The following is a 27,646-nucleotide window of genomic DNA, read 5'->3' on the forward strand; positions in this document are numbered from 1 at the left end:
TTGGTACTGATTTATTATACTTAACCCCACAGTTGGTACAGATGTATTATGCTTAATTCCACAGTTGGTACTGATTTATTATACTTAACCCCACAGTTGGTACGGATTTATTATACTTAACCCCACAGTTGGTACTGATGCATTATACTTAACCCCACAGTTGGTACAGATGTATTATACTTAACCCAACAGTTGGTACAGATGTATTATACTTAATTCCACAGTTGGTACAGATTTATTATACTTAACCCCACAGTTGGTACAGATTTATTATACTTAACCCCACAGTTGGTACAGATGTACTATACTTAACCCCACAGTTGGTACAGATGTATTATACTTAATTCCACAGTTGGTACTGATTTATTATACTTAACTCCACAGTTGGTACTGATTTATTATACTTAACTCCACAGTTGGGACAGATTTATTATACTTAAACCCACAGTTGGTACAGATGTATTATACTTAACCCCACAGTTGGTACAGATGTATTATACTTAACTCCACAGTTGGTACAGATTTATTATACTTAACCCCACAGTTGGTACAGATGTATTATACTTAACCCCACAGTTGGTACAGATGTATTATACTTAATTCCACAGTTGGTACAGATGTATTATACTTAACTCCACAGTTGGTACAGATGTATTATACTTAACTTAACTCCACAGTTGGTACAGATGTATTATACTTAACTCCACAGTTGGTACTGATTTATTATACTCAACTCCACAGTTGGTACTGACTTATTATACTTAACTCCACAGTTGGGACAGATTTATTATACTTAACCCCACAGTTGGTACAGATGTATTATACTTAACCCCACAGTTGGTACAGATGTATTATACTTAATTCCACAGTTGGTACTGATTTATTATACTTAACCCCACAGTTGGTACAGATGTATTATACTTAAATCCACAGTTGGTACTGATTTATTATACTTAACTCCACCGTTTGTACTGATGTATTATAATTAACCCCACAGTTGGTACAGATGTATTATACTTAACCCCACAGTTGGTACAGATGTATTATACTTAATTCCACAGTTGGTACTGATTTATTATACTTAACTCCACAGTTGGTACAGATGTATTATACTTAATCCCACTGTTGGTACAGATTTATTACACTTAACCCCACAGTTGGTACAGATGTATTATACTTAATTCCACAGTTGGTACAGATTTATTATACTTAACCCCACAGTTGGTACAGATGTATTATACTTAATTCTACAGTTGGTACAGATGTATTATACTTAACACCAGAGTTGGTACAGATGTATTACACTTAACCCCACAGTTGATACAGATGTTTAATACTTAATTCCCTAGTTGGTACAGATGTATTATACTTAACCCCACAGTTGGTACAGATGTACTATGCTTAATTCCACAGTTGGTACTGATTTATTATACCTAACTCTACAGATGTATTATACTTAACCCCACAGTTGGTACAGATGTATTATACTTTAATGCCACAGTTGGTACAGATGTATTATACTTAATTCCACAGTTGGTACAGATTTAATATACTTAACCCCACAGTTGGTACAGATGTATTTTACCTAATTCCACAGTTGGTACAGATTTATTATACTTAGTCCCACAGTTGGTACAGATGTATTATACTTAATTCCACAGTTGGTACAGATTTATTATACTTAACCCCACAGTTGGTACAGTGTATTATACCTAATTCCACAGTTGGTAAAGATTTATTATACTTAGTCCCACAGTTGGTACAGATGTATTATACTTAATTCCACAGTTGGTACTGATTTATTATACTTAACCCCACAGTTGGTACAGATGTATTATACTTAATTCCACAGTTGGTACTGATTTGTTATACTTAACTCCACCGTTTGTACTGATGTATTATACTTAACCCCACAGTTGGTACAGATGTATTATACGTAACTCCACAGTTGGTACAGATGTATTATACTTAATTCCACAGTTGGTACTGATTTATTATACTTACCCCACAGTTGGTACAGATGTATTATACTTAATTCCACAGTTGGTACTGATTTATTATACTTAACTCCACCGTTTGTACTGATGTATTATACTTAACCCCACAGTTGGTACAGATTTATTATACTTAACCCCACAGTTGGTACAGATGTATTATACTTAATTCCACAGTTGGTACAGATGTATTATACTTAACGCCGGAGTTGGTACAGATGTATTACACTTAACCACACAGTTGGTACAGATGTTTAATACTTAATTCCACAGTTGGTACAGATGTATTATACTTAACCCCACAGTTGGTACAGATGTATTATACTTAACCCCACAGTTGGTACAGATGTATTATGCTTAATTCCACAGTTGGTACTGATTTATTATACTTAACTCTACAGATGTATTATACTTAACCCCACAGTTGTTACATATGTATTATACTTAATGCCACAGTTGGTACAGATGTATTATACTTAATTCCACAGTTGGTACAGATTTAATATACTTAACCCCACAGTTGGTACAGATGTATTATACCTAATTCCACAGTTGGTACAGATTTATTATACTTAGTCCCACAGTTGGTACAGATGCATTATACTTAATTCCACAGTTGGTACAGATTTATTATACTTAACTCCACAGTTGTTACAGATGTATTATACTTAACCCTGCAGTTGGTACAGATTTATTATACTTAACCTCACAGTTGGTACAGATGTATTATACTTAACCCGACAGTTGGTACAGATGTATTATACTTAATTCCACAGTTGGTACTGATTTATTATACTTAACCCCACAGTTGGTACAGATGTATTATACTTAATTCCACAGTTGGTACTGATTTATTATACTTAACTCCACCGTTTGTACTGATGTATTATACTTAACCCCACAGTTGGTACAGATGTATTATACTTAACCCCAAAGTTGGTACAGATGTATTATACTTAATTCCACAGTTGGTACTGATTTATTATACTTACCCCACAGTTGGTACAGATGTATTATACTTAATTCCACAGTTGGTACTGATTTATTATACTTAACTCCACCGTTTGTACTGATGTATCATACTTAACCCCACAGTTGGTACAGATGTATTATACTTAACCCCACAGGTGGCACAGATGTATTATACTTAATTCCACAGTTGGTACTGATTTATTATACTTAACTCCACAGTTGGTACAGATGTATTATACTTAATCCCACAGTTGGTACAGATGTATTATACTTAATTCCACAGTGGGTACAGATGTATTATACTTAATTCCACAGTTGGTACCGATTTATTATACTTAACCCCACAGTTTGTACTGATTTATTAAACTTAACTCCACAGTTGGTACAGATTTATTATACTTAACCCCACAGTTGGTACCGATTTATTATACTTAACCCCACAGTTGGTACTTATTTATTAAACTTAACTCCACAGTGGGTACAGATTTACTATACTTAACTCCACAGTTGTTACCGATTTATTATACTTAACCCCAGAGTTGGTACCGATTTTTAATACTTAACCCCACAGTTGGTACAGATTTATTATACTTAACCCCACTGTTGGTACTGATGTATTAAACTTAACCCCACAGTTGGTACTGATTTATTATACTTAACCCCACAGTTGGTACAGATGTATTATGCTTAATTCCACAGTTGGTACTGATTTATTATACTTAACCCCACAGTTGGTACGGATTTATTATACTTAACCCCACAGTTGGTACTGATGCATTATACTTAACCCCACAGTTGGTACAGATGTATTATACTTAACCCAACAGTTGGTACAGATGTATTATACTTAATTCCACAGTTGGTACAGATTTATTATACTTAACCCCACAGTTGGTACAGATTTATTATACTTAACCCCACAGTTGGTACAGATGTACTATACTTAACCCCACAGTTGGTACAGATGTATTATACTTAATTCCACAGTTGGTACTGATTTATTATACTTAACTCCACAGTTGGTACTGATTTATTATACTTAACTCCACAGTTGGGACAGATTTATTATACTTAAACCCACAGTTGGTACAGATGTATTATACTTAACCCCACAGTTGGTACAGATGTATTATACTTAACTCCACAGTTGGTACAGATGTATTATACTTAACCCCACAGTTGGTACAGATGTATTATACTTAATTCCACAGTTGGTACAGATGTATTATACTTAACTCCACAGTTGGTACAGATTTATTATACTTAACCCCACAGTTGGTACAGATTTATTATACTTAACCCCACAGTTGGTACTGATGCATTATACTTAACCCCACAGTTGGTACAGATGTATTATACTTAACCCAACAGTTGGTACAGATGTATTATACTTAATTCCACAGTTGGTACAGATTTATTATACTTAACCCCACAGTTGGTACAGATTTATTATACTTAACCCCACAGTTGGTACAGATGTACTATACTTAACCCCACAGTTGGTACAGATGTATTATACTTAATTCCACAGTTGGTACTGATTTATTATACTTAACTCCACAGTTGGTACTGATTTATTATACTTAACTCCACAGTTGGGACAGATTTATTATACTTAAACCCACAGTTGGTACAGATGTATTATACTTAACCCCACAGTTGGTACAGATGTATTATACTTAACTCCACAGTTGGTACAGATGTATTATACTTAACCCCACAGTTGGTACAGATGTATTATACTTAATTCCACAGTTGGTACAGATGTATTATACTTAACTCCACAGTTGGTACAGATGTATTATACTTAACTTAACTCCACAGTTGGTACAGATGTATTATACTTAACTCCACAGTTGGTACTGATTTATTATACTCAACTCCACAGTTGGTACTGACTTATTATACTTAACTCCACAGTTGGGACAGATTTATTATACTTAACCCCACAGTTGGTACAGATGTATTATACTTAACCCCACAGTTGGTACAGATGTATTATACTTAATTCCACAGTTGGTACTGATTTATTATACTTAACCCCACAGTTGGTACAGATGTATTATACTTAAATCCACAGTTGGTACTGATTTATTATACTTAACTCCACCGTTTGTACTGATGTATTATAATTAACCCCACAGTTGGTACAGATGTATTATACTTAACCCCACAGTTGGTACAGATGTATTATACTTAATTCCACAGTTGGTACTGATTTATTATACTTAACTCCACAGTTGGTACAGATGTATTATACTTAATCCCACTGTTGGTACAGATTTATTACACTTAACCCCACAGTTGGTACAGATGTATTATACTTAATTCCACAGTTGGTACAGATTTATTATACTTAACCCCACAGTTGGTACAGATGTATTATACTTAATTCTACAGTTGGTACAGATGTATTATACTTAACACCAGAGTTGGTACAGATGTATTACACTTAACCCCACAGTTGATACAGATGTTTAATACTTAATTCCCTAGTTGGTACAGATGTATTATACTTAACCCCACAGTTGGTACAGATGTATTATGCTTAATTCCACAGTTGGTACTGATTTATTATACCTAACTCTACAGATGTATTATACTTAACCCCACAGTTGGTACAGATGTATTATACTTTAATGCCACAGTTGGTACAGATGTATTATACTTAATTCCACAGTTGGTACAGATTTAATATACTTAACCCCACAGTTGGTACAGATGTATTTTACCTAATTCCACAGTTGGTACAGATTTATTATACTTAGTCCCACAGTTGGTACAGATGTATTATACTTAATTCCACAGTTGGTACAGATTTATTATACTTAACCCCACAGTTGGTACAGTGTATTATACCTAATTCCACAGTTGGTAAAGATTTATTATACTTAGTCCCACAGTTGGTACAGATGTATTATACTTAATTCCACAGTTGGTACTGATTTATTATACTTAACCCCACAGTTGGTACAGATGTATTATACTTAATTCCACAGTTGGTACTGATTTGTTATACTTAACTCCACCGTTTGTACTGATGTATTATACTTAACCCCACAGTTGGTACAGATGTATTATACGTAACTCCACAGTTGGTACAGATGTATTATACTTAATTCCACAGTTGGTACTGATTTATTATACTTACCCCACAGTTGGTACAGATGTATTATACTTAATTCCACAGTTGGTACTGATTTATTATACTTAACTCCACCGTTTGTACTGATGTATTATACTTAACCCCACAGTTGGTACAGATTTATTATACTTAACCCCACAGTTGGTACAGATGTATTATACTTAATTCCACAGTTGGTACAGATGTATTATGCTTAACGCCGGAGTTGGTACAGATGTATTACACTTAACCACACAGTTGGTACAGATGTTTAATACTTAATTCCACAGTTGGTACAGATGTATTATACTTAACCCCACAGTTGGTACAGATGTATTATACTTAACCCCACAGTTGGTACAGATGTATTATGCTTAATTCCACAGTTGGTACTGATTTATTATACTTAACTCTACAGATGTATTATACTTAACCCCACAGTTGTTACATATGTATTATACTTAATGCCACAGTTGGTACAGATGTATTATACTTAATTCCACAGTTGGTACAGATTTAATATACTTAACCCCACAGTTGGTACAGATGTATTATACCTAATTCCACAGTTGGTACAGATTTATTATACTTAGTCCCACAGTTGGTACAGATGCATTATACTTAATTCCACAGTTGGTACAGATTTATTATACTTAACTCCACAGTTGTTACAGATGTATTATACTTAACCCTGCAGTTGGTACAGATTTATTATACTTAACCTACAGTTGGTACAGATGTATTATACTTAACCCGACAGTTGGTACAGATGTATTATACCTAATTCCACAGTTGGTACTGATTTATTATACTTAACCCCACAGTTGGTACAGATGTATTATACTTAATTCCACAGTTGGTACTGATTTATTATACTTAACTCCACCGTTTGTACTGATGTATTATACTTAACCCCACAGTTGGTACAGATGTATTATACTTAACCCCAAAGTTGGTACAGATGTATTATACTTAATTCCACAGTTGGTACTGATTTATTATACTTACCCCACAGTTGGTACAGATGTATTATACTTAATTCCACAGTTGGTACTGATTTATTATACTTAACTCCACCGTTTGTACTGATGTATCATACTTAACCCCACAGTTGGTACAGATGTATTATACTTAACCCCACAGGTGGCATAGATGTATTATACTTAATTCCACAGTTGGTACTGATTTATTATACTTAACTCCACAGTTGGTACAGATGTATTATACTTAATCCCACAGTTGGTACAGATGTATTATACTTAATTCCACAGTGAGTACAGATGTATTATACTTAATTCCACAGTTGGTACAGATTTATTATACTTAACCCCACAGTTGGTACAGATGTATTATACTTAATTCCACAGTTGGTGCAGATTTATTATACTTAACCCCAGAGTTGGTACAGATGTATTATACTTAATTCCACAGTTGGTACAGATGTATTATACTTAACGCCAGAGTTGGTACAGATGTATTACACTTAACCCCACAGTTGGTACAGATGTTTAATACTTAATTCCACAGTTGGTACAGATGTATTATACTTAACCCCACACAGTTGGTACAGATGTATTATACTTAACCCCACAGTTGGTACAGATGTATTATGCTTAATTCCACAGTTGGTACTGATTTATTATACTTAACTCTACAGATGTATTATACTTAACCCCACAGTTGGTACAGATGTATTATACTTAATTCCACAGTTGATACAGGTGTATTATACCTAATTCCACAGTTGGTACAGATTTATTATACTTAACCCCACAGTTGGTACAGATGTATTATACCTAATTCCACAGTTGGTACAGATGTATTATACTTAATTCCACAGTTGGTACTGATTTATTATACGTAACTCCACCGTTTGTACTGATGTATTATACTTAACCCCACAGTTGGTACAGATGTATTATACTTAACCCCACAGTTGGTACAGATGTATTATACTTAATTCCACAGTTGGTACTGATTTATTATACTTAACTCCACAGTTGGTACAGATGTATTATACTTAATCCCACAGTTGGTACAGATTTATTATACTTAACCCCACAGTTGGTACAGATGTATTATACTTAATTCCACAGTTGGTACAGATTTATTATACTTAACCCCACAGTTGGTACAGATGTATTATACTTAATTCCACAGTTGGTACAGATGTATTATACTTAACGCCAGAGTTGGTACAGATGTTTAATACTTAATTCCACAGTTGGTACAGATGTATTATACTTAACCCCACAGTTGGTACAGATGTATTATGCTTAATTCCACAGTTGGTACTGATTTATTATACTTAACTCTACAGATGTTTTATACTTAACCCCACAGTTGGTACATATGTATTATACTTAATGCCACAGTTGGTACAGATGTATTATACTTAATTCCACAGTTGGTACAGATTTAATATACTTAATGCCACAGTTGGTACAGATGTATTATACCTAATTCCACAGTTGGTACAGATTTATTATACTTAGTCCCACAGTTGGTACAGATGTATTATACTTAATTCCACAGTTGGTACAGATTTATTATACTTAACCCCACAGTTGGTACAGATGTATTATACCTAATTCCACAGTTGGTACAGATTTATTATACTTAGTCCCACAGTTGGTACAGATGTATTATACTTAATTCCACAGTTGGTACAGATGTATTATACTTAACTCCACAGTTGTTACAGATGTATTATACTTAACCCCGCAGTTGGTACAGATTTATTATACTTAACCTCACAGTTGGTACAGATGTATTATACTTAACCCGACAGTTGGTACAGATGTATTATACTTAATTCCACAGTTGGTACTGATTTATTATACTTAACCCCACAGTTGGTACAGATGTATTATACTTAATTCCACAGTTGGTACTGATTTATTATACTCAACTCCACTGTTTGTACTGATGTATTATACTTAACCCCACAGTTGGTACAGATGTATTATACTTAACCCCAAGGTTGGTACAGATGTATTATGCTTAATTCCACAGTTGGTACTGATTTATTATACTTACCCCACAGTTGGTACAGATGTATTATACTTAATTCCACAGTTGGTACTGATTTATTATACTTAACTCCACCGTTTGTACTGATGTATTATAATTAACCCCACAGTTGGTACAGATGTATTATACTTAACCCCACAGTTGGTACAGATGTATTATACTTAATTCCACAGTTGGTACTGATTTATTATACTTAACTCCACAGTTGGTACAGATGTATTATACTTAATCCCACTGTTGGTACAGATTTATTACACTTAACCCCACAGTTGGTACAGATGTATTATACTTAATTCCACAGTTGGTACAGATTTATTATACTTAACCCCACAGTTGGTACAGATGTATTATACTTAATTCTACAGTTGGTACAGATGTATTATACTTAACACCAGAGTTGGTACAGATGTATTACACTTAACCCCACAGTTGATACAGATGTTTAATACTTAATTCCCTAGTTGGTACAGATGTATTATACTTAACCCCACAGTTGGTACAGATGTATTATGCTTAATTCCACAGTTGGTACTGATTTATTATACCTAACTCTACAGATGTATTATACTTAACCCCACAGTTGGTACAGATGTATTATACTTTAATGCCACAGTTGGTACAGATGTATTATACTTAATTCCACAGTTGGTACAGATTTAATATACTTAACCCCACAGTTGGTACAGATGTATTTTACCTAATTCCACAGTTGGTACAGATTTATTATACTTAGTCCCACAGTTGGTACAGATGTATTATACTTAATTCCACAGTTGGTACAGATTTATTATACTTAACCCCACAGTTGGTACAGTGTATTATACCTAATTCCACAGTTGGTAAAGATTTATTATACTTAGTCCCACAGTTGGTACAGATGTATTATACTTAATTCCACAGTTGGTACTGATTTATTATACTTAACCCCACAGTTGGTACAGATGTATTATACTTAATTCCACAGTTGGTACTGATTTGTTATACTTAACTCCACCGTTTGTACTGATGTATTATACTTAACCCCACAGTTGGTACAGATGTATTATACGTAACTCCACAGTTGGTACAGATGTATTATACTTAATTCCACAGTTGGTACTGATTTATTATACTTACCCCACAGTTGGTACAGATGTATTATACTTAATTCCACAGTTGGTACTGATTTATTATACTTAACTCCACCGTTTGTACTGATGTATTATACTTAACCCCACAGTTGGTACAGATTTATTATACTTAACCCCACAGTTGGTACAGATGTATTATACTTAATTCCACAGTTGGTACAGATGTATTATGCTTAACGTCGGAGTTGGTACAGATGTATTACACTTAACCACACAGTTGGTACAGATGTTTAATACTTAATTCCACAGTTGGTACAGATGTATTATACTTAACCCCACAGTTGGTACAGATGTATTATACTTAACCCCACAGTTGGTACAGATGTATTATGCTTAATTCCACAGTTGGTACTGATTTATTATACTTAACTCTACAGATGTATTATACTTAACCCCACAGTTGTTACATATGTATTATACTTAATGCCACAGTTGGTACAGATGTATTATACTTAATTCCACAGTTGGTACAGATTTAATATACTTAACCCCACAGTTGGTACAGATGTATTATACCTAATTCCACAGTTGGTACAGATTTATTATACTTAGTCCCACAGTTGGTACAGATGCATTATACTTAATTCCACAGTTGGTACAGATTTATTATACTTAACTCCACAGTTGTTACAGATGTATTATACTTAACCCTGCAGTTGGTACAGATTTATTATACTTAACCTCACAGTTGGTACAGATGTATTATACTTAACCCGACAGTTGGTACAGATGTATTATACTTAATTCCACAGTTGGTACTGATTTATTATACTTAACCCCACAGTTGGTACAGATGTATTATACTTAATTCCACAGTTGGTACTGATTTATTATACTTAACTCCACCGTTTGTACTGATGTATTATACTTAACCCCACAGTTGGTACAGATGTATTATACTTAACCCCAAAGTTGGTACAGATGTATTATACTTAATTCCACAGTTGGTACTGATTTATTATACTTACCCCACAGTTGGTACAGATGTATTATACTTAATTCCACAGTTGGTACTGATTTATTATACTTAACTCCACCGTTTGTACTGATGTATCATACTTAACCCCACAGTTGGTACAGATGTATTATACTTAACCCCACAGGTGGCACAGATGTATTATACTTAATTCCACAGTTGGTACTGATTTATTATACTTAACTCCACAGTTGGTACAGATGTATTATACTTAATCCCACAGTTGGTACAGATGTATTATACTTAATTCCACAGTGGGTACAGATGTATTATACTTAATTCCACAGTTGGTACAGATTTATTATACTTAACCCCACAGTTGGTACAGATGTATTATACTTAATTCCACAGTTGGTGCAGATTTATTATACTTAACCCCAGAGTTGGTACAGATGTATTATACTTAATTCCACAGTTGGTACAGATGTATTATACTTAACGCCAGAGTTGGTACAGATGTATTACACTTAACCCCACAGTTGGTACAGATGTTTAATACTTAATTCCACAGTTGGTACAGATGTATTATACTTAACCCCACACAGTTGGTACAGATGTATTATACTTAACCCCACAGTTGGTACAGATGTATTATGCTTAATTCCACAGTTGGTACTGATTTATTATACTTAACTCTACAGATGTATTATACTTAACCCCACAGTTGGTACAGATGTATTATACTTAATTCCACAGTTGATACAGGTGTATTATACCTAATTCCACAGTTGGTACAGATTTATTATACTTAACCCCACAGTTGGTACAGATGTATTATACCTAATTCCACAGTTGGTACAGATGTATTATACTTAATTCCACAGTTGGTACTGATTTATTATACGTAACTCCACCGTTTGTACTGATGTATTATACTTAACCCCACAGTTGGTACAGATGTATTATACTTAACCCCACAGTTGGTACAGATGTATTATACTTAATTCCACAGTTGGTACTGATTTATTATACTTAACTCCACAGTTGGTACAGATGTATTATACTTAATCCCACAGTTGGTACAGATTTATTATACTTAACCCCACAGTTGGTACAGATGTATTATACTTAATTCCACAGTTGGTACAGATTTATTATACTTAACCCCACAGTTGGTACAGATGTATTATACTTAATTCCACAGTTGGTACAGATGTATTATACTTAACGCCAGAGTTGGTACAGATGTTTAATACTTAATTCCACAGTTGGTACAGATGTATTATACTTAACCCCACAGTTGGTACAGATGTATTATACTTAACCCCACAGTTGGTACAGATGTATTATGCTTAATTCCACAGTTGGTACTGATTTATTATACTTAACTCTACAGATGTTTTATACTTAACCCCACAGTTGGTACATATGTATTATACTTAATGCCACAGTTGGTACAGATGTATTATACTTAATTCCACAGTTGGTACAGATTTAATATACTTAATGCCACAGTTGGTACAGATGTATTATACCTAATTCCACAGTTGGTACAGATTTATTATACTTAGTCCCACAGTTGGTACAGATGTATTATACTTAATTCCACAGTTGGTACAGATTTATTATACTTAACCCCACAGTTGGTACAGATGTATTATACCTAATTCCACAGTTGGTACAGATTTATTATACTTAGTCCCACAGTTGGTACAGATGTATTATACTTAATTCCACAGTTGGTACAGATGTATTATACTTAACTCCACAGTTGTTACAGATGTATTATACTTAACCCCGCAGTTGGTACAGATTTATTATACTTAACCTCACAGTTGGTACAGATGTATTATACTTAACCCGACAGTTGGTACAGATGTATTATACTTAATTCCACAGTTGGTACTGATTTATTATACTTAACCCCACAGTTGGTACAGATGTATTATACTTAATTCCACAGTTGGTACTGATTTATTATACTCAACTCCACTGTTTGTACTGATGTATTATACTTAACCCCACAGTTGGTACAGATGTATTATACTTAACCCCAAGGTTGGTACAGATGTATTATACTTAATTCCACAGTTGGTACTGATTTATTATACTTACCCCACAGTTGGTACAGATGTATTATACTTAATTCCACAGTTGGTACTGATTTATTATACTTAACTCCACCGTTTGTACTGATGTATCATACTTAACCCCACAGTTGGTACAGATGTATTATACTTAACCCCACAGGTGGTACAGATGTATTATACTTAATTCCACAGTTGGTACTGATTTATTATACTTAACTCCACAGTTGGTACAGATGTATTATACTTAATCCCACAGTTGGTACAGATGTATTATACTTAATTCCACAGTGGGTACAGATGTATTATACTTAATTCCACAGTTGGTACAGATTTATTATACTTAACCCCACAGTTGGTACAGATGTATTATACTTAATTCCACAGTTGGTACACATTTATTATACTTAACCCCAGAGTTGGTACAGATGTATTATACTTAATTCCACAGTTGGTACAGATGTATTATACTTAACGCCGGAGTTGGTACAGATGTATTACACTTAACCCCACAGTTGGTACAGATGTTTAATACTTAATTCCACAGTTGGTACAGATGTATTATACTTAACCCCACAGTTGGTACAGATGTATTATACTTAACCCCACAGTTGGTACAGATGTATTATGCTTAATTCCACAGTTGGTACTGATTTATTATACTTAACTCTACAGATGTATTATACTTAACCCCACAGTTGGTACAGATGTATTATACTTAATTCCACAGTTGGTACAGGTGTATTATACTTAATTCCACAGTTGGTACAGATTTATTATACTTAACCCCACAGTTGGTACAGATGTATTATACCTAATTCCACAGTTGGTACAGATTTATTTTACTTAGTCCCACAGTTGGTACAGATGTATTATACTTAATTCCACAGTTGGTACAGATGTATTATACTTAACTCCACAGTTGTTACAGATGTATTATACTTAACCCCACAGTTGGTACAGATGTATTATACTTAATTCCACAGTTGGTACTGATTTATTATACTTAACTCCACAGTTGGTGCAGATTTATTATACTTAACCCCACAGTTGGTACAGATTTATTTCCTATTTGTTGATACCGCATCGCCGACCTGCTCGAGGAAAAAGCAGATTTAATTTGAAAATGTTCACATACAATAAAGGATTCATTAAGTATCAATTAGGAAATAATTAACCGATTCAGCGAGTTGCTCCAAATTTTGCCTTTCCATGAATCAGCTGCACGTCTCCCTACCTTTCAAGGAAGGGCAGGCAGCTTGGGCGATGACGAAATAGAATACGTCTCTCCTGATACATAGCAAGGAATAAAGTCACGTCCAGGAGGAAGGGCGTCATCCTCACGCGAGAGGGAGGAGCCTCCAGGTGGCCTGTATAAAACACCATAGGATTCCAAGGCTCCACAAACTCTCCACGTCTCCTCGGTGATTACCCACTGCTGCCTCAGGTGAGTGACAGTTATATTCTCTTTAGCGGCCTGACGTGGACTTCTCGGCACTGGCTGAAGTATATGCTGGGGCTTTGGGTCAGGTGATGCTGTTCTGGGAGGCAGGTTTCTGCATCTGCATGTATGGGACCTAGCTTACCCTAGGTTTAGTAGAGCACGCGGGCTACGTCATTGCATAGGTTCATTCTGTAAAATGTGTGTGATGAAGAGCCAGGCGCTCTGTTTCTGTTGTCTCTGTAAAATGTGTTTGCAAACCTGAGCTGGATCTTATCAAGTCAGGACACAGTTTCTGATTTTGCTATTACTTTTTGCATTTCTGCGCATTTGTTGTTATTTAAAGTGCAAAAAGGCAGCTCTTTGCTACTCTAAAGACTTTTTTTAGGTAACTAATTAAGATTTCGGCCAGGATTTACCAACGCTATGCACTAGTGCAAAGTAACAAACATTATGCGAAGTGCTGAGTTGGGATTTACTTTTACTCTAATAGAGTACATTTCTTTTCTACTTTGTATCAAAGGGCTGTCACGTGGGTGGTGCGTTTACACACTAACACCCATGGTTTCTGATGCAAAGTTCTGTTTATTAACATCTGTGGATAAAGCTTTTGATTAACAAATGGAGCCTCCCCGAGGCAGGCACAAGAAATGATTTCCTACTCTGTATGTGTGCACAAGCAAAGTGGGAAAGGTTACAATTAAGTGTAAGCATAGTATGTTGTGCAGAAAGGGTACCCTTCCCTTACAAAACCCATGCCAGACTCACACAAATATATTTGCACTATTGTGCAAAGGTGAGTGTGCGGTGCTAGGCAGCCAGAAAGTGTGAAGCTCTTGTGAAGAGGGTCGCAGCGTCCTATCTTTGTATTTGTGGTTCTGTCATGCTCTCTCGCTTTCACACAACCTAGAGCAGAATCTTGGGTTGCCGCACTGTGTTTCTTCGCTTGAAAAAATAGTACATTTGCCCCTGTTTTTGTTGTCTCATGTTATCTGGACTAGGCTAGTGTTTACAGACAGAGTTTCTTGACTCCTACTGGACTAAACAGATTGATATATTGTTTCGATTGTGTCAAAGTCAGAAAACCTGTTTCAAAATGTCTGAGATATGTAAATTCTTTAGAGACTAAGCAGATGAACTGTACGCTTGCAATCGTCTTGTAACTCCCCCTGATGCTCCCTTTCCTGAAAAGACCACCCACCTTTAAGATCCTCTCTGTTCTGTACCCTACATAAAACCCTGTATCCTTCCCCTCCCCTAGATACCCTTACTGTGGATAACCCTCTGCTCCTTTGTAGCTAAGCCCATGCTCTATAAATCCCTTCACCTACCTAAACTAAAAGTCTGAGTATGGCTCTAATTTGACGTTTTTCTCTCCATCACTACCACTGGGGCGAGGCAAAGCAATGAATATGGCACTCTTTGTGAAAGTAATTGTTTTATAGCACTAAAGCCTTCTGCTCCACCATGTCTTTTTCAAATAATAATACTCCCCACTTGCATCTCAGTAGATGTCACTGCCAGATTATTGGGCCTTACCTGCACTCAGTCCCTTACCCATTTTGATAGCTGACCATGGAATAATCTTTTCATTTCTCGGTTGAAGAAACCCTTAAAAACAGATATTACTTTCCAAGGGAGGTCTCACCAATGTTTCTTCAATAGACTTCCGGGGATTCCAGGTTATGCCTTGTTTCTTTTATGGGGTATTTAGCCAGTCATGGCTTTCCCAATTACACAGCTTTTCATTCTGGCATGTATAAATTTAATGAACGAAAAAGGATGTGACCTAAAAAGTTGAGTGTTATTCTTCTCATATCTAACAATGGACAATTGGAGCTCTCTGTACCACTTTATTTTCTGTTGGTTACCCAATGCTACTGAACACACCAGAGGCTTTCCTCTAACAATCTAATGCACAATGAGGGCTTACTTCTCTGACCACATTACTTAGAAGATCACAGGGTTTCAGTGAAACGGAAACCCAGACCAGATACATTGGAGGATAAGTACAATAGAAGTGGCGGAGAGAGGCATTAGCCTCCTGGGCTTAACAACATACTCTGCCACTTCGGAAACGCAAAGCTGCACTATATGCCTCCTATGTACGCCACCCTTGTACATAGGGGACAGCGTCAAATGCAATGGGTGTTGCGGTGGAACGCCCACCACAACTCCCACTGGAGGCCCCTTTGACACTAAACATAGCGTGAAAGGGTGCCTTATGTAAAAGGCAGCGTTAAGCCACATTAAGTGGCTTAACACTGCTTTGTACATAAGGCAAGGCCCTTATCGCCACGGGAACGTCACAAAAAGTGACGTTCTCGTGGCGATAGGGGCTTGTACATATGCCCCATTGTAGGCTAGCCTCCATGGATCCATTGGCTAATCCTAAGGTGCCTCAGGAATCCTCTTTTAGCAAAGTCTCCTTTCTCTTTGCATACTAGGTCGCCTCTACATCGTGCAAAGATGTGCAGTCTTATCGAAGTGATCAGCTGTATTCATGAGCTATTCAAGAAGTATGGCGAAAAGGAATCCGGTCGTTACAAGCTGAACAAGGCAGAGCTCACCAAGCTGATCCGAGAGGAGCTCCCGCAATCACTTCAGGTAAAACAGCACAACATTGTCAGAAGGATCCGGTATCTGTACATAGTCTTCTTGTCAACATGCAATGCATTACTTTTAGTTTCCTTTAGGAAGCAAGAAAGAGGCTACTGGAATACCCTTTCAAGGATGGCTTTCTGAGTGAGAAGGCAGTGTTGACCGGGCTTGTTCTAAAAAAGTGATGCTCATTTGAAAACTATTAACCCCTTTGCCACGGGGCAAATTCGGCCACGGTGCAGGGGGTGGGCGTGGCGCTGCGGTGCTCATGACGGCTCCCGGCCGTCATAAATCACGGTGGGCGTGTGCTCATGATGGCCGGGAGCCGTCCGAACACCGCCCACTAATTCATTCTCCTGCACAGATGGGAAATTAACACCGCGTGGGCGGAGCGGCAACGTTTGAACGGCTTCCGGCTGTCATGAGCACACACCTACCGTGACTCATGACGGCCCGGAGATGTCATGAGCACCGAAGGTGTTAAAATCACTCTTGACGGGGGCCATAAACATCAATGACTCTGGGACACCATGTTCCAAACTTAAACTTTCCATTAACCAAATGTATTAAAGGAGTTTTAGAAAGCGCGGACGTGACCCATTGGGCATCAGTGCACTGAGCAAATAGCAGACAGGTTATACAAACAGAGTAAATGGCAAATATAGTTACTAGGGAGAACAGCAAGAAGTGCAGAGCATACACTTAGTATGTTGAATCACGAGCAAACATTTTCAACATATGATTCATCCTGAGTTTAGTAAAGTTGTTAATAGAGATATTTGTTCATCAGAAATCTTTACATTTCTATTTTGAAGGCAGTGATTGAGGGATTGGTTTTGCTAGTGGATGGCAGTGAGTTTCAAATTCTAGGGGCTAGGTCAGACAATGAGCGGTTTGTATGTCGTCTTCTTAAGCTTCTCCGGTTTCAGCAATAGGGAATTGTCACTTCTCATGGAGCGACTGCCCCTTGACCTCTCAAGTTTATTGGCTAGGTAAATGGGAGTGCTGTGGTGTAGAGCCTTATGAGTCTTGCAGGCTATTTTCAGCTGGATCCTTGCTTCAATCGGGAGCCAGTTTAAAAGTTTTAGGTCTGGACTGATTTGATCAAACTTCCTTGATTCCGAGACTAGTCTAGCTGCTGAGTTCAGAACAGTTCTTAATGGTGCTAACCGTGTTTTAGGCAGGCCTGTGAGAGTAGCAATCCCGTAGTCTAATCTGAATATGACAAAGGATTGCACTGCCATGTGAAGGTCGTCAGGGGGCAAGAAACGTATGATTTGCTTTAGGATGCTCAGCTGACAGAGGGCTCCCCTGGTTGTTGCTTTGATATGATCTTGCATATTCAGATGCTTGTCCAGAGGTATTCCAAGCGATCTTGCGGAGTCAATGATAGTCGGGACACAGTCGAGAGCTGTAGGATGTCTGAGCCATACATGTATTGGGACAGAGCAGTTGTGGGGGGTGATCAGGAGGAATTCCGTTTTGACCGCGATGAGCATGAGGTGGTTGTGGGTTAGCCAATGCTAGGTTTGAACCAGGGTGTGGTTAAGAGTCTTGACGTCTTCGGGGTAAGATTTTCAAGTACAATTGAGTGTCGTCAGCATATGTATGTTAAAGAATATTTGAGCACTTTAGAATTTCCGTGGGGGGTTCCATAAATAGATTGAATAGCGTAGGAGAAAGTGTGGATCCTTAAGGTACTCCGATATAGACCGGAGTGGAGTCAGGGAGGGTATGCTTGATTTTTATTCTTTTAGATCTGTTGGGTAGGAATGACGCAAATCAGCTTGCAACGAGTCCAGATAGCCCCCTCCTTGCCTCCAGAAGGCTGATCATTCTGTCGTGTTTGACTGTGTCAAATGCGGAGAATAGATCCAGTAGAATAAGTAGGCATGATTCATTCAGATCAAGCATTCTCAGGGCATCATCAACAATATGTGTTAAAGCTGTTTCGGTGCTATGACCCTTTCTGAAGAGGGATTGGCAATTATCCAGAAGATGGAGCTTATCAATATGGTCACAGACATGTAAGTGCACATATTTTTCTAGGACCTTTGCTAGTGTGGGCAGTTTGGTAATGGAACGAAAATTGTTGAGATCAGACTGATCTGCATTTGGCATTTGAGCATAGGACTGACCTGTCCTATTTTTAGACAGTCGGCATCAGGCCCTGAGATAGGGATGCATTAATAATCCTGGTCCAGAGTGGTAGAAGGGAGGATTTTAGTTCTTTGGTAAGTTTAGCGGGCACAGGATCAAAGAAATGGTTGGAGGGTTTAGCGATGTTATTATGTTGAGTATGCCGACTTCGCCTGTTTTGAGAGCATTCCAGCTAGCATTATGTTTTTTAGGAGCAACTTATTTGGGGGTATTCCCCCATTGTTGAACAAGAAGAAGATTGGGAAGGGAATTGTTTTGTGGATGTTGGGAGGCGATATGTAGTTCTGATTCGATCTTCTTGGTCTTTTCTATGAAATGGGAGGAGAAGTCATTTCCACAGAGTGATGGTACTTTATCTCCTGGGTAGGATTTAGGGTTGTGGGTTGCTTGTTGCTTGATAAGTTCAAATAGTTTTTTGGGACTGTGTTTGGCTACATCTAGTTGTATCTTAAAGTGCTCAGTTTAAGATCTTCTAATGTGTTTATTATAGGCACTTCTCGTCAAGCTCAGATGCTTGAGGTGAGAGAGGGAGGGAGAGATTCTCCAAGTTCATTCGGCAAGTCTTAACTTCTGTCTTTCTGCATTAAGGTTGCAGTTGAACCAGGATTTGGGTGGTTTGCAGGGGAGTCTTTTTAGCGGTTTCGGTGCAACTGCGTCAAGAATATCTGACATAGATTGGAAATAGTGATCTGTGAAATCATTAACATTCACCATGTTTGTAGGAGGTTGTAAGAGTCTGTTGCTGCTAGAAGAAAGCTCAGTAAGGTTAATATTTCTCAGGTCTCTGGTCAATTGTTTGGTTTTACGTGGTTGCCCCTATCGTACTAGCATGTTTCCCATGATTGCGCTCTGTTATGAGTGGGCCATTACATGATTTGGTGAGACTGAGGTCCAAGAGGAAGGCTTTGAAGGTGTCCAGTTGATGGTCATGAGTGTCATTCCAGTGGATGTTGAATTCTCTGAGGAAGATCTGGTTGTTGTTTTGGTCTGATTTAGATGCAATGGTATCCATTAGCTGTTCAATGAAGGGAAGATTGTTGCCAAGGGGGTGGTATAGAGTGTGTAGAGTGCATACTATCTTGTTATTGTTCCATATACAATACCTAGATATTCACAAGAGGGCATTGGTGCAGTGTGAGCTTGTTCCTGGGTGAGCGAGGAGTGGAAAATGCATGCTACGCCTTCTCCTGTTTTTCTTGCTCTATCTAGTCTGATGATGTCAAAGTTGGGTGGAACTAAAATCTTCGTAATGGGTGAGGAAGTATCATTGAGCCAGGCTTCTGTTAAGATTAGGAAGTCATGGTCTTGGGCAAGGATGAGATCCGCGATGTCTGCAGCATGTTTAACCACTGATCTGCAGCTGAGAAGCGTGGGCTTGATATGAGATTTGGTCGTTAGTCATTAGTGTCTCATGATGAGTTCTACACTCTGACATCGTGGGCTTCACTATCTTAGATATTAAATGTTCACACAAATGTCTAAAAGAAAAGATTAAGGCTGAAAATATGGGGCCATAGCGACCTGCATATAATATGTCAACACTTCTAGCCTGCAAATCTGCATCACCATTATGTGCCCGGAGCAGATGATGCAAGCAGTCACTATGATAAGCTGGTATTCCAACATATATGCTGGAGGTTGGATTGAGTCATGATATTCAGGGTGGCAGCTGTCTATATAAAGGAAATCCTTTTAGATTCACTGAATGCAGATTTACCTTATGAGGATGTTCTCAAAATCCAATATGGATCTAGACCTATTAGAACTACATTTGCAACCCCAATGACCGCCAAAATCAGCATATTAAAAACAGCAGCAAGATCCATACATTTAGAAACTCCCAGTGTGAGACATACGGCACATTTAAAAATAGGCCTGATTTACAATGCAGAAGAGGCAAACTCATACCTATTTTTACTGTTCACACAAACATGAATGGTGGAGCATTATCGCAATACAGTCAGAGCTGCAATACTCTTGTGGACTATAACAATCAGGGCCTTATTTCAACACCGTTGCGGATACGTGTCCGACCGACCTCAGGTCAACGGTCCCGACCACAGAATTTTGATGCGACTGCTCATGGTACAGTGTCAAGCTCCCGTACAGAAAAGGGAGTTTGTGTTCATTCCTGCACTGTGTGGCAGGCACCTCATAGCTGCCCCTTAGCCCCCAACCGGAGGCTGCTGGCTAAAGGGGGCCCTGCTTGGGGCCCCCAAATTCACTTTCCAACAGTGTTTCCATGTAGGAAAGCCCGGCAGGGAAACCCTGGTCGAAATCTACATCGTAATCCGGACGGCGTAAAACGCCATCCATAGGGATTACGTGCCGGGTTCAACTAGCAGACAGGGTCCTTAAGCCTGCCAGAAACCAGCCGGAATGTATGGCCAGTTTTCAAAACCGACAGCCTCTATTGTTACTGCATTCGGAGGCTTTCCGAGCCTCATCATAATGAGGTCCTGACTCCTGAGCGTTATTCTGCATGTACTGAGAGCCATACCTCATAGTCAGCAGTCTTAATCTGCGGTCCCAGGGACCCTGTGGGGTCTACAATGCCTACTCAGGGGGTCTGCAACTGTTTAAATATTCAATCATATTTGCAGATTAATAAAGCATATACCCACAATACTGTCAATTAAAACCTTTAAAGTGCTCTGTAAATGTGGATAAACTTGAAATTGGAGGCTGAAAATAAAGCTGGCATCCATATCTTGATTCGTGAGAGCAGTGACTCTATAGTGCTATAGACGACTGGTGACCTCAACTGAAGCACTAGCATGCACTGAGAAAAAACCATTAGTAGCAAAAAAGTCAAGCATATCACTCTTCTTTTACAATTACAAATACATTTTGAAAAGGTTAAACTTCCCAGTAAATATGCAACTTTGATTTTTGTCTATTTTTTATTGCTAAATAATGAAAATATTTCCTAATGTGTGCATTTGTTCGATTTCGATAGTGTATTTATTGGAGGTTTAAATCGTAGAAATTGCTAAGGATTTTACTCCGGGCTTTCAATAGTGTTTCAGAGGGAGTCTACAGAAGGCAAAAGATAAAGAATTACTGCCGTAGATATTTAAAAGCTAGACTTATAATCCTAAAATGATGCTCAGCATTCGTGAGTAATAAACAAACAACTCAAAGAAACTGAGCCATTTCTAAAATTGTTTAAGCCAGCCATCAGATATCCAGCTAGCATCTTATACATGCAGTAGTCACCTGATTTGAAATTATGAAAAAGAGCTTGCATGGTCAAAGCCAACGTTCATCAGATGACTTCTACTTCATGTCGCTTCCTTTGCGATAAAAGGAACCTCTTTCCTAAAATTAAGCCAATTATGGCTTGATTAACAGAAAAATTCCTAAGAAATGTTGGGATTTCATAGGCAATCTTAAAGCACAATTAGGGCCCAATTAGGGCCCCCATCCAACAATGGCACAGATATTAGATGCAGACTTTTTTTTCCCGCCGAACGACACTCGCTGGAGGTGCTTCATCGTGCCTGGTGGTTGCCGATTGTTGGCACTGACAAAATTCTGGGCAGTGCCAATTATGTAAGAGAGCAAAGAGTGAGGGGTGTTAACGTTGAGTCTACCACATGGTTGTGCGGTCTGTGCTATGCATAGTCTGGCGACTGCGTTTCCATTTCTGCTCCTCCAGGTGGTGCCACTTGCAGGGGCAGGGCGAGTTGCAATTGGATCCCCGACTAAATTCCACCATTCCTTCCCCGATGGTCCTTCGGCTCGCTGACCCTACTAACTTGTTTCACCACAACATGCAAGATATATGCTCTTGAGGAAGTTATCTATTAGTGTTTTGAGCACCACGCGTATTCACTACGTACAAAATGCGGGTACTTCTGAACAAAAAACAAAAAAAATTGTTTCAATAAACATGGTTAGCATTTGTTTGGGAGGAGTTGAGTAAAATAAAAAAAATGCATTTGTGTATTTTCTCAAACTGACAAATTAGGTGTTTGGAGACAAATGAATTGTATTTTCAAATATACATCTAAAGCACATACTTTAGTGGTAATTACTGGCACTCTCAGGAAATTAATATTTAGGATTGCTTTTACCCATCTGCTTCTTCGAGCTTGTAAGAGGGCCCAGAGCCGACACACAGCAGCGATGTACAAAATATTTCTAGAAATGTTGATTTGCCAGAGTCTAGAAGATAGCATACGACTTAGAAAATATTTGGAAGGGGCATGGGAGTGAAAAGTAGAATCGTGGTTACATTGTGGAGAAGTGTGGCTCACTGGTTAGAGGAGGCAGACCTGGAAGCAGAGGTCAGCCTGGGACCAGGGTTCAATTCCTGGCTCGGCGGGGTCCTGAGTCCTAAAATGTCCATGGACTTGACAATTCTCGCTCCGGTGCCTACTAGATTCACGGGTTCACACTCTGTGACTCTGGGCAATAGCTTGCTTAATCTCCACAACGGTCCCTTGCGGCGGGATGCCTGGCTTTCACCTTGTGGATACCCTGCCGGGGTTATCTCGCAGGGGAATACCAGGACGGGTTCCCTAAGCAAGTGCTTAGAAACCGCTCGGTGATTTGCGCTATATAAATTCATTTACATTTACGTTACATGCTAAATATTAAACAATGTGCAATTGCATTTTCAGAACCGTCTGTATTTCCGATGGCTTTAATATTTGTAGGTAAATTGTATTAAAAAGTGCACAATGTTCTCAATATTATGATTGGGTGTGTGAATCAGCAACTTTTCTAGAGATCGCCAAGTTTGCTTGACACCCTGTTAAAATACTGGAATATATTTTGAGTGCCTTGTCATGGCCTAATACGTTTCAACACGTTTGTGTGATAACTGTGGTGTGAAATACACTATTTAATCCCATTTTATTAAAATGTTTTGCTGCTAAGCCCCCAAACACCTTTTTAGGAAGAGTGAACACTAAAAGAAATGAACACTTTCAGAAATCACCAGAAGCTAATGATCATGCGCACTAGTTTGTGCTCAGTTACTTGGCCGGGTCTGAACTGGAATGTCACGGTGAGCAAAAAAACGATGGATTTAGGCCCAGATCTCTGTGCTGGGGTGAATGTATGACATTGTTCTGCATTCTGTCCATCAATAGTTCTTTTTGCACTTGTCACCCCGAGTGGGACGGGTATGCTCAGACGTGAGTCCCGTGCTCTCCATGCCACTGGAGTCAAGCTATCCTGGCTGATGAGGGCTGATACCCCCAAACCGGTTCTAGGATGCTTGTTTCCAGTCCAGAGAGGACCTGGCCTGGCAGTGCTGGAGTGTTCCCATGGGGCACAAGGTCACAACTGATTTGCATATCACAAGGTCTGAACTGGAATGGCTTAAATAGCAAAAAAGGATGGATTTAGGCCCAGATCATAGTACAAGGGTAAATGTTTGACATTGTGCAGCATTCTGTTAATCAATTATTCTTTTTTGCAGTTACTTGACTTTGCATGTTTGAAAACCTATGGTTTGTGCCTGTCAAATCCTTCAGGGGTTAACCCATTGTTTGGAGAAGTGCTTCAACATTCAAGAGAGTAAGCGTAACGTAAAAGCATTCTTTTGCATCCATGTTGTTTCTCCTGTCAAACCAAACAATCCTCTGATGGTGCCGGGAGAGCACCAAAGGCTGTGGGCATTGTCCATCGAGGCAGAGGGTGGTTCAAAGGGTATATATATGTGGGTGGTGCCAGTGGCAGAAGAGAGAGCAGTATCCTAAGAAAACACTTTGGAAAATCAACAGGACTTTGGTATGGCTGCCAATCCTACCCTGGCATTTCCCGTCTTCCCTTGAGTGAGGGCAGTGGTAAGTTAGCAGGAGTAGAGTCTTTACAATCAAATGCAGCAACTGCGGCCTGTACAGCAGATGCTGGCCAAATGCCTAGATATTTCATCGATAGGTCATTTAGTTTCTTGATTAAGAAATGTTTTGCTCTTGCTGCATGAGTAGATGTTTATAATTTTATTCTATTATTCTAGAACTCTAATGAAAAGAAATCAATCAACTCACTGATGAAAGTTTTGGATGAAAATCATGATGGGGAGATTGATTTTGGCGAGTTCTTGGTCCTAGTATCTGCGCTTGGAATGTCGTATGAGCAGCATGTGAGTGAGGAGCAAGAAAACGAGTCTTGTGGAATATCACATCCGGATTACGCTCAGAAGAAACCTGTGCCAGTAGCAGAAACGAAAACCAAGTCAGTGTCAGTTCCAAAAACAAAGCCAGCACCATCTCCAGAAACAAAATCGGTGCCAGAAAAAAAGTCGCCAGCTCCAGAAACAAAGTCAGTGCTTGAAACAAAGCAGCCAGCACCAGCTCCAGAAACCAAGAAAGCACCAGCACCAGAAACAAAGCCAGCACCAGTTTCAGAAGCAAAGAAAGCACCAGTGCCTGAAACAAAGCCAGTGCCAGAAACAAAGCCAGTGTCAGAAACAAAGCCAGCATCAGTGCCAGAAGTAAAGAAAGCACCAGTGCCTGAAACAAAGCCAACACTAGTTCCAGAAGCAAAGAAAGCACCAGTGCCTGAAACAAAGCAAGTGCCAGAAACAAAGTCAGTGTCAGAAACAAAGTCAGTGTCAGAAACAAAGCCAGCATTGGTGCCAGAAGTAAAGAAAGCACCAGTGTTTGAAACAAAGCAAACACCAGCACCAGTGCCAGAAACAAAGTCAGTGTCAGAAACAAAGCCAGGATCAGTGCCAGAATCAAAGAAAGCACCAGTGTTTGAAACAAAGCCAGCACCAGTGCCAGAAGCAAAGAAAGCTTCAATATTTGAAACAAAGCCAGCACCAGTTCCAGAAGCAAATAAAGCACCAGTGCCAGAAACAAAGTCAGTGTCAGAAACAAATCCAGCATCAGTGCCAGAAGCAAAGAAAGCACCAGTGTTTGAAACAAAGCCAGCACCAGTGCCGGAAGCAAAGAAAGCACCAGTGTTTGAAACAAAGCCAGCACCAGTTCAAGAAGCAAATAAAGCACCAGTGCCAGAAACAAAGTCATTGTCAGAAACAAAGTCAGTGTTAGAAACAAAGCCAGCATCAGTGGCAGAAGCAAAGAAAGCATCAGTGTTTGAAACAAAGCCAGCACCAGTTCCAGAAGCAAATAAAGCACCAGTAACAGAAACAAAGTCAGTGTCAGAAACAAAGCCAGCATCAGTGCCAGATGCAAAGAAAGCACCAGTGTTTGAAACAAAGCCATCACCAGTGCCGGAAGCAAAGAAAGCACCAGTGTTTGAAACAAAGCCGACGCCAGTGCCAGAAACAAAGTCAGCGTCAGAAAAAAAGCCAGCACCAGTTCCAGAAGCAAATAAAGCACCAGTGCCAGAAACAAAGTCAGTGTCAGAAACAAAGTCAGTGTCAGAATCAAAGCCAGAATCAGTGCCAGAAGCAAAGAAAGCACCAGTGTATGAAACAAAGCCAGCACCAGTTCCAGAAGCAAAGAAAGCACCAGTGCCTGAAACAAAGCCAGTGCCAGTGCCCGAAACCAAATCAGTGTCAGAAACAAAGCCATCATCAGTTCCAGAAGCAAAGAAAGCACCAGTATTTGACACAAAGCCAGCACCAGTGCCTGAAATAAAGCCAGTGCCAGTGCCAGAAACAAAGCCAGTGTCAGAAATAAAGACAGCATCAGTGCCAGAAGCAAAGAAAGCACCAGTGCCTGAAACAAAGCCAACACTAGTGTCTGAATTAAAGCCAGCACCAAAGCCAGAAGCAAAGAACGCATCAGTGCCTGAATCAAAGCCAACACCTGAATCAAAGTCAGCAACAGAGAAAAAGCCAGCCACAGTAACGAAAGGCGAGCTAGTTTTAGTGACAAAGTCAATGTCATTACCAGAAAAAAAGCCAGCTACAGTTCATGACACAAAGTCAACACCACACTCTATGTGCAAGGCACCTACAAACACAAAATCAGACTAGACAGGAGCAGAGCTTGAAACAAAACCTGCATAGCTGCCTAAAATAATCTTGGTTTCTGCTCCCAAAACTAAGTCCATATTAGTCTATTACACCACCCCAGGATACATCTATTACCCCACCCTCAGAAACATCTATCACACCACCCTTAGATACATCTATTTTACCACCCCAGAAACCACTGTTACACCACCCCAGCAACATCCATCACAGCCCCCAGACACATCTAATACACCACCCCAGACACATTTATCACAGCACACCAAGAAACATCTATAACACCAC

The 27,646-nt window shown here is 38.7% G+C and overlaps 1 protein-coding gene across 1 annotated transcript; it reads left to right on the top strand.

The window, feature by feature from the left end:
• The first annotated feature begins 14,667 nt into the window (after positions 1 to 14,667).
• On the top strand, positions 14,668 to 27,417 carry LOC147673711 (uncharacterized). Its single transcript, XM_086946408.1, has 3 exons — positions 14,668 to 14,703; positions 17,145 to 17,304; positions 25,433 to 27,417. Exons 2-3 carry the CDS (start codon positions 17,167 to 17,169, stop codon positions 27,362 to 27,364), a joined length of 2,070 nt encoding a protein of 689 aa, XP_086802534.1. The 5' UTR covers positions 14,668 to 14,703; positions 17,145 to 17,166; the 3' UTR covers positions 27,365 to 27,417.
• Positions 27,418 to 27,646: the final 229 nt, after the last annotated feature.

Source organism: Lissotriton vulgaris, chromosome 12, assembly GCF_964263255.1.
Source record: "Lissotriton vulgaris chromosome 12, aLisVul1.2, whole genome shotgun sequence".
Taxonomy (NCBI): domain Eukaryota; kingdom Metazoa; phylum Chordata; class Amphibia; order Caudata; family Salamandridae; genus Lissotriton; species Lissotriton vulgaris.